Source organism: Frankliniella occidentalis, unplaced genomic scaffold (assembly GCF_000697945.3).
Source record: "Frankliniella occidentalis isolate FOCC.00 unplaced genomic scaffold, Focc_3.1 Scaffold226, whole genome shotgun sequence".
In the NCBI taxonomy this organism is placed as follows: Eukaryota; Metazoa; Arthropoda; class Insecta; order Thysanoptera; family Thripidae; genus Frankliniella; species Frankliniella occidentalis.
Window position 1 is genome coordinate 52878 of NW_026267352.1, and position 8868 is coordinate 61745.

At 38.2% G+C, this 8868-nt stretch overlaps 1 protein-coding gene across 8 annotated transcripts in view; it reads left to right on the forward strand.

Annotated features, from left to right (window-relative positions):
* LOC113210381 (glycerophosphocholine phosphodiesterase GPCPD1) overlaps window positions 1-8643 on the forward strand; it is a 25857-nt gene extending 17214 nt beyond the window's left edge. For 2 of the 8 annotated variants that reach the window (XM_052272814.1, XM_052272816.1), the window contains exons 2-18: window positions 1529-1626; window positions 1715-1876; window positions 1956-2125; window positions 2216-2364; window positions 2440-2592; window positions 2690-2800; window positions 2894-3059; window positions 3148-3292; window positions 3748-3801; window positions 4392-4617; window positions 4860-4916; window positions 5311-5466; window positions 5554-5684; window positions 5773-5908; window positions 6038-6198; window positions 6274-6412; window positions 6903-8643. In XM_052272814.1, the coding sequence (XP_052128774.1) occupies window positions 1529-1626; window positions 1715-1876; window positions 1956-2125; window positions 2216-2364; window positions 2440-2592; window positions 2690-2800; window positions 2894-3059; window positions 3148-3292; window positions 3748-3801; window positions 4392-4617; window positions 4860-4916; window positions 5311-5466; window positions 5554-5684; window positions 5773-5908; window positions 6038-6198; window positions 6274-6412; window positions 6903-7106 (2418 nt within the window). In that variant the 3' untranslated portion in view covers window positions 7107-8643. Of the gene's footprint in view, window positions 1-590; window positions 859-1528; window positions 1627-1714; window positions 1877-1955; window positions 2126-2215; window positions 2365-2439; window positions 2593-2689; window positions 2801-2893; window positions 3060-3147; window positions 3293-3747; window positions 3802-4391; window positions 4618-4859; window positions 4917-5310; window positions 5467-5553; window positions 5685-5772; window positions 5909-6037; window positions 6199-6273; window positions 6469-6902 lie in introns of those variants that run through there. The other 6 variants (XM_052272815.1, XM_052272808.1, XM_052272813.1 and 3 more) reach the window with 6 other exon arrangements.
* Window positions 8644-8868: the final 225 nt, after the last annotated feature.

Consider the following 8868-nt stretch of genomic DNA (forward strand, 5'->3'; position numbering starts at 1 on the left):
GGGGGGATACGGAACCAACAGCGGGAACCAAATCTCGAGAAAGGAACTAACTAATCGCTTTACTGAGCGATAAGATCACTTGAGGCCCCTGGTCTTTTGCCACGAAAGAGACCATGCAAGGGATAGTGGTAGTGGCCCTAGGACCACTAGATAGTGGGGTAAAGTGTAAGCTCAGTTTGACTGGGTTAATGGCCAGTATAGTATCTTCGTGGAGCCGATGAGGTTGTAAAGTTTTCACAAGCATGTTTTTTTTTTGTTTTTTGATTTTTTTAATTTGTCAACACCCCCGTGCCACCCCCTACCACCGTCCACCCAGCCGTTGGGGTGGAGGGCATTCAGGTTTGATGGAGTGGGGGAGGGGAGGTAGAAGAGAGGGGCGTTGGGGCTGGGGGTGGTGCGGCTGCGCGGTGGGGGTGGTCTGGTTCCTGGTCAGTGCTACAGCGGACGTCACCCGTCGCAGGCGTGCGGGACGCGCCTTGCAGCCGTGCCCACGCGTGAGCGAGCAGCTGCTCTCCGCTCTCTTATCCGATATCCGCGTGGGTACGTTCGGAGTGCTATCGGGGTGCATGAAGGGGAGGGGGGTTGCGTTCGCGTCGCGACACCTGGCCGCTGGCCGTCGAAATCGGCGCGACCTTTGGCCTCGGCGGACGCGCCAAGACTCCCGGAAGGGTGGGTGCTGTGTTGCGCTCCGTCGGTCGCGCGCCCGCCACCCCCCCACCCCCCACCCTACACAACAGTGCCTACGACTATTTGCCTTTCGGAAACCGGTGGAGTATGTGAAAGGCCAAACGCCATTTTCCGAGGCAGTACCATGGAAACTATTTCGATTTTGTAGCACTGGTTGGAAGCTCAAGAAATGTAAGTTTGTACAGTGAAGCTTTTCGTATGGCGGGGTGGGAACGCGACTTCTATGATTGTTGACAAAGGATCTCTGTCTTGCATTTCCGAAGATTTGTAGATCGATAGCTTCTGTTGTGCTCCACTCGCTTCGCTAGGTTATGTCGGTTGTTATTGGTGTTTACGTTTAGGCAGTTACACTTGTTCGTCGAAGTATGACTTGTGTGCGCGGTATCGTTTGTGAAACCTATGAGCTAAAAGAGTTTGTGCAGAATGGGAAAACTTTTCGGTCATTGTTCACTTTAGATGTGGGCGCTGTTCCGAGTGTTGGACTGTCAACCTAGCTGACTAGGATCACATTGACAATATTGGGAAGGAAATGATGAATGAAACTTATGTGGAAATGAGTTGTGTCCCAATGATTGTTAAACGTTATGGCCCAGCTATTCTTTTGTGTAGTCTTATCTACCTTTAATGTTCATGGGTACTGTGTGATTATTGACAACTTCTGTGCACTGTAAAATTTTATTTTGTTGTTTTTTATATCTATCTTATTACCTTAATAATTATTAATAATTACAAGTTAACATACATTCATTCTCTTATTTTAATTTTTGTTTTATAGTCAGGGATAAGAATTTGCCATTATTTGAAGACTGTTGTGTAATGTTGCCCTTATATCTTCTTGCAGCAGCGGCTAACAATGTTGGACGGTTGGTCTGGAGGTAGTGAGGAGATAATGCAGTGTGAGATGGCCAATGATAATTTCTTGAGCTCCCACAACTCGAGGTTGGTTATTTGGGTTTCATTCTTGTTTATTTATGACAGAATTTTTTTTATATAGTATTGACTGATTATGATTTTTTTTGTTATCTAGTAACAACATGGAGACAAGCAGACCTCTGAGACAGTGGACATTCCATGTTACGGCCAACAACATTGCTCGAGGTGAGACAATGTGTCTCACTGGCAGTTGTTCAGAGCTCGGTAGCTGGAAAAGCTGTGATGTGGTTCCCATGACTCGCCTCAGTCCTGAAGAGTATGTAGTCTAGAAATCATTCAATAATTTGTCCAAGGGCTCTGTCAATTTTGCAAATTATCATTGTTACAATGTTTAGTAGGGACAGTGACTGGACAGTTACCCTCATGATTCCATCTGATGAGCCCGTGGAGTACCGTTACGCTGTTTGTGTCATACTTGAGCCTGATGGTGTAAGGTATCAATCAAGACATGTCATTGTACGTCGATGGGAAACCAATGTTATTCCTCGCATTATTAAAGAACAAGGTAAGCTAACTTAAATCTTGCATCCCTGTTTTCTCTGTACTGAGAAAAATTTGCTCTATAGGCAGCTTGTCATGTCTGTTTTCTTTCCAGGGCCTCAACAACATGTAGTTGACGAATTTGGCCACTATGACCACTATCAGCGTGTTGATCGAGGATGGTTGACAACTCAAACTGCCATCCAACTTAAACTCTTTAACAACCCAATACAGATGTGGAAGTCAAAACTCCAGGGTGTTAAGGTATGGCTCTGCACTTAATGATTCTTTCACCAGTTCAAGAAAATGTGAATTGACATTGTATTCCCCTATTTTCAGTTGTTTATTAAAGTAACTCCAGTGAACTTGACCCGTAGTTCATCATCAGTCGAATCCGTCTATGTTGGTGAGAACAATTTAGATGAGAGCTTAGGTATTGATACTCAAGATGGACCTCAGCAAACTGATAACTGGCCCATTACAGAAGTAGCGGTGAGTATTCATAAGTAATGTACTATGAAAGCCTCATGTGCTTTTCTCACAACTTATTCACAGGAGAAATTAATATTTGTGTGCATTTTGTTTCTAGGTAATGAAGCCTGGAGAAAGTGAATTTAAGCCACAAAATCAGTTTGGCTGCCCGTACAACAAAGATGACGTCATGAATTTTATGATAAGCCTTCACAACCCTGATATGGTGGTAAGTGAAATAACTGTCCACTGATTTACAATATTGATGTTACCTTCTTTGTGATAGTCATTCATATAATTATTTTATTTTTATATTCTGCAGGCTTATCTGATGGACTTCTACGCATACAGTAACAGAATGTCTGATGGAGATCCTCCCTATCATGTTGGTTTCAGCTACATTCTTCCCATTACTCTAAAGCAGAGCCTAGGGCAAACCATTGTTCCTATTACAAACACACATCAGAGGCCAATTGGACAAGTGGCAGGTGAATAGTGAATAATGTTCTCTCCCCTGTACACATTTATGCTACCTATTTTCCTCAATACTTTAAACTATCTCTATTGTTTTTGCAGTGGAGTATGTGGTGATTAATCCAATTCCTGGTTTTTGGTGTGACATGAGCACTTCTTTCACTCGCCATTGGAAACAGAATTGGCTTGGCCTGGATGTAGGTCACAGAGGTTTGGGCAACTCTTTCAAGCAGTTCAAGACCAAAGAGTAAGTATCCTATGATCATCATTACAGTTTCTTATCATTTTAACTGCATTATTTTTTGAGGATTAATTTAGTTCTGTAGGTAGGATCTATATTTGTTCTTTTTTGGCATGAAATATTGGTCAAAACAGTTTTGCATGTCCATATTGGATCCATGTAGGCTTACTTATTTGTAATATCAAGCAAATTTCATAAATCCCAAATTTGTGCAAAGTTAGTACTTTTGATTGTTTGCAAACCTTTTTTTTTCTAGTAAGGTCTAGCTATGTATCTTATTTTTGATGAAAGATGAGACCAGTAAAATTAAAAAGCTATGGCCTTGGCTACCACAAAATGTTCAGGTTTTTATTATAATATCAAATAAAATATTATCTCAGGAATAGTGTGTTACAGTATGTATCATGTAATTGTTTGGTGGTCTTTAGCAACTAGAAAAGTATTACTCTGATTTCATTTAGGTCCAACGGTCATGGTTTCGACAACAGAGCTGTTGGAGAAGTTATTAAGCGAAGGTGAATGCTAACAGCACAGTTTCACGTTCAATGTACTTGTACGGAGTTGCTTGGACTTTAAGAGGCCAATTTTTACCAGACTTTGTTTGCATCATTAGATCAGAAGAGAATGTGTGACACTGTGTTGAGTGGGTTGATCTGTATCAAGATATTCACAAACCTAGGAATTTAGAACTCCCTTGTGATAAAGGTTCCCGGCCTTTCTCTCTATTTTGATTTGCTTTCAAATAGACCAGACTAGTATTGAGTGCGTCTTTTGTACTTTGAAAAATGTGCATGCATTTCCAAGTATATATACTTTTTTACTTTCCCTTTCTGTTAAAAGAAGGAGAAACTTAGTCACTGGTCTTGTCATATATGTTAACACCAGTTTCATTCTACACAGGCTCACCCTTCTCTTTTCTTTGCTAAATTCTTTTCCTCACATGCTAATCATTATCAATCATTATGGGGCTTGGACTTTTTTTCACGTTATGAAACAACTCTTTTTTTTTTTTTTTTTTTTTGCTATTGTGAACTTTGTTAACAAAGGCTGTAAATTTTTGTATGTTGTGTCGAAAGTTATAACACTTTAACTTCACATTTTACAGTTGTCCGGAGGTTCGAGAAAATACAATTGCCTCCCTGAAGACTGCTGCTTCATTTGGTGCTGACTTTGTTGAATTTGATGTTCAACTCTCCAAAGATTTGATCCCTGTCATCTACCATGATTTTCATGTGTACATCTCTATGAAGCGAAAGAATGATTCCAATGATATGGAGCTGCTAGAGCTGCCTGTGAAGGAGTTGACCTTAGAACAGCTGCATTTGTTAAAGGTAAGAAGTATTTTTAAATATTAAAAAAAATTAAAATATTTTTACTACTTATATTTTTCTTATTCTGTACTGTATACTAGATGTAGAGTGAGTTATTTGTATTTGCTTTTCACCCTACAAATTCTGTTCAATTATTTGGCAATGGACATTGTATCAGGGAGTTAATGCTATTCACATGTCTAGGTTTTTTTACATAATTATTTCTGGGTCTTTATTATTATTTCTTTTGGTATGATACTCAGGACCTCAGTTACCCCAAAAGCATCAGCAAAGTTCTTCACTTTAGTGATATGGCGGAGGTGGGTGAGGGGTTGATTTTATTCCTCATTAATGTGTGACACGACTAACAGCTCCAGGCAAACTATGAAATCCAGCTACTGTTGTGGTTTTGGCATGTTGTGGTATTGAATTTTCAATTTTGTGAGAGTGAAGGTGAAGATGCTGTGTTGTGTGCACTGTCCTTAAAAGGTCTGACCCCTCCAAGATCAATCATAATTTTAATAATTAGTCTGCATTATTTTTTTTTTCTTCATTTTTGAAATGTGACCAGCAGTGTATTGGGTGCCAATTGTCAATTTTAAGTTAGTTGTGTGTAAATTTTGTTTGCTCTCATATGTCTTAGCCAGTATGAATACTGTACCTTTATTTTAGACATATTTCAAGCTAATTTTCCCCATCTTTTTTTCTTCATAGGTGTATCACCAGAAGGAAAGTGAAGAAAAGTGCCAGATAATTTTTGATGAAGATTTGGAGGAACATCAGCCTTTCCCAACCCTTCAGCAGGTGCTGGAAGCTCTGGACCCACATGTTGGCTTTAATATAGAAATCAAGTGGACAATGCAACTCAAGGTCAGACTAAAGCTGTCATGCGAAGTAATGTGTAATTTCACATTCCCCAATTTATAATGCCAATTTAATATTTCTATCTTGAAACAGGATGGTACCTATGAGCTCAACCACCCTTTTGACATAAACATGTACTTGGACACAGTACTTACAACAGTTCTGCAGCATGGTGGCTCAAGGAAAATTGTGTTCTCCTGTTTCCACCCTGATATCTGCACCATGTGAGTTTTGAACTGCACCACGTTTTTCTTTCTTTGATGAAAAACTTAGGTATGCACTCTACTTTTACTAATGGTTGATTGTCTGCAGGATTCGACTCAAACAGAACAAGTATCCAGTTATGTTTTTGACTCAAGGTGTCACTGAAAAGTACCCCATGTACAATGACCCAATCTGCCAAACAATACCAATGGCCATCCATTTTGCCGTTGGTGCCAATATTTTGGTAGGTATCCCTTCTCATTGGAACCCAGATCCTTTTTATATAGTGAAGTGGTACTACTTACGTGCATGAAGTATGCCATACTCAAACTACTTGACCTTTTAGATCTAAAAAGTTCTCTCTATTTTTTAGGGCATAAATGTTCATACTGAAGAAATTTTGAGAGATGTATCTCAGGTGAAGATGGCAAAAGACGCAGGCTTAGTTATTTTCTGTTGGGGTGATGACAACAATGACGCATCTACAATCAAACATTTGAAAGAGCTAGGGTTACATGCAGTTATTTATGATAAGTATGTATTGAAATTGTGTTCCTAATTTATACGACTCTCTACAATTCTCATAATATTCTGTCTTCTGTCAACCAGGATGGATCAGTACAACTCAAAAGAAGTAAAAGAAAGCATCTTTCTTGTTGAAGCCCGATCCCAGAAAGAAATTCGTAAAATTGCATCAGATGCATCACTAGATTTGCCTGATATGGCAGCTCATCAGCAAAGCAATGGGGTGAGTCAAGTCCGAGTATCAGACCCTCTTCACCGGTCGGAGGGATGATTAAGAAGGTGAGTTTGATTGCCTGATCATAAGACCTGCTCTCTAATTTGATCCGTCGTCAAGTGAGACCTATTGCCTACTCGAGTAGGCTTCTTAAACTCAATAAATCATATATTTTTAAATCAATTATAAACTACAACATACATTTTCTATGATCTCGTGTGTCGACCAATCAACACAGCAGGTAAGAATAGCATGTAGGTATTGTATTAAACTCATCAGGGACAAACACCATATCACTTCATGTGTATTCTTAGATAAGTAATTTGTTGCATAAGTGCACAGAAAATATTCGATTAAAGCATGGCTACTTTCGGACACGTTGCTTTTCATACTTGTAGTGTATTTTTAAGTTTTGTGAGCTCAAAATTACTTAAGTTGTGTTGAGGTTGTGCATAGTTGTTTTGACCTAGTAGTTAAGTGATTTATTTTTATGTTGCAGAAGTTCAAGCGGGACTTGGACTCTACTATATCATCAATGTCGAACATGTCATCATCATCAGCTATGTGGCCTTCTAATGGAGTTCCGAATGGAAGCTCTGTTAATAACCCCGGCCGGTCCGGCTCTTCTGGTGCCACAGCATCGTCAAACAATTCCGATAATTCTATGACATGGTCAAAGCCGACACTTTCTGCTAATGAATGATCCATCTTGCAAGTGGCTTGTTTCCCATCTTGTTACTTTTTCTTCAATTAGTAGACACAAATTATAGGTTTTATATCTATCCCTCTTGGTAAAGGCATAGAAGACAGTACATCAATATTTATTACTATTACTATTCATACTTTAAAAGTGTACTCTTAGAGTGGACTGCCTTACTTGTATTCAGTATTTTTTAGAAGAATGTTTTGAAGTTGATGAATTTATTCCTAAGTGCGGTAGACTAGCTTGTGTCACTTGGATGGTTTCAATAATTTAGCCTTAATGTAGAGTTGTTGGTCACCTTATGGTTGATAGTGAAAAATACAGTAACTAAAAGTTAATCTAATCTAATCTAATTAAGGAATAAAGGAGATAGTGAAATTGTGAATTATTTACTTTAGTGCAATTGCTCAGTATTTTGGTGGCGTTTTACAGAGACATTTGCTATTTTATCTCAGATTGTATGTTGTTCTCACGAGGGGCAGGAAAGACAAAGCTCTTTTTTTTTAACTCTCCTGCCACTCCTATCTTGACAGATACAACTATTTTATATATTTTAACCCCAAAATTGTACAAATTTAAGGTATAGGCTAACCTGGTTTTAATTTGTGTACCAATTTTTATTGGGGCTCAAATGAATTAGGGAAATAATTATTGTAATGACCGGAGCAGGGATTTTCAAGTTGCTGATGATATTACATTTTAATTTAAGGGTTCTGTCTGCAAAATGTAGGAAAAGCAGCTCTTAAATATTGCTTTCTGCTGTGTTGTTTCTTAATAATTGTCTATTTTTACTGCGCCGAATTATGGACCGTGTCGAGCTATCCAACCTTTCATGATTGTAATAATGTTATCTAATCGTTTAATACTATTAGTTTGTAAGTGTCAAAGAGCTTTAAATCAAGTTAAGTATGAAGTGGAACTAATTCTTCTAAATTATTGTAGATCTTGTGTGATTGGTTTTTTGAGGTACAAATGTATCTCAAATATTACTGTGTGTGCAGTCGATGGTTTTTCAGCAACCTATACACTTTTTCACATCAGCTTCTATTTATTTAAATTACCTCATGGCACTATTTAGCCAGATGTGGTAGAGGCAGTTCTGACTCAGGACCTTTTCTAGGTTTAGATATATAGGGTCAAGTATAGCTCTATTATATTTTAACAGTTTTAATCTTAACATTGTGAATGTTAAATAAAAAAATCATGTTGGTCAATGTCAATGGTATGTGGTCTCAAGTTCAAATGAATTGTACTTACTATTCACTTAACGATAATTTTGTCTATCAACTGCATTGTTTTTCTGAAACTGGCATTTTTAAAAAAGAAAAGTTGTGGTTTCTTAAACAGTTTTCTATAATGTTACTTTCTAAGTGCACTTCTGTAAGTGTTGGAAAAAAAAAAATGAAACAATTTTGTGTGATCTGACCACTGTATGTAATTTCATATTTATAGCATTGATATGCATGTGTCAGTTATTAGCTGTGAGATGTTTGTATTTTAACGTGCCTGACATATATTTTCATATTTTTCTCGCTAATGGCCAGCTTACATTGATTAAGTCCAACTGCGATTGTCCACTGTGATAGTGATTGTGGCAACTCAGTCTTCCGTTTTGATGTCACACACTTCAGCATAATCAAGTATTGGTGTGCTTTCCCTGCTTATTGATTTTAACTGTCTTTTTCCATGACACAATCAAAGTACTTGTAAGAAATCACATATGGTTCCTAATCAATGTGCTGGACAACATCATTTTGTAGAC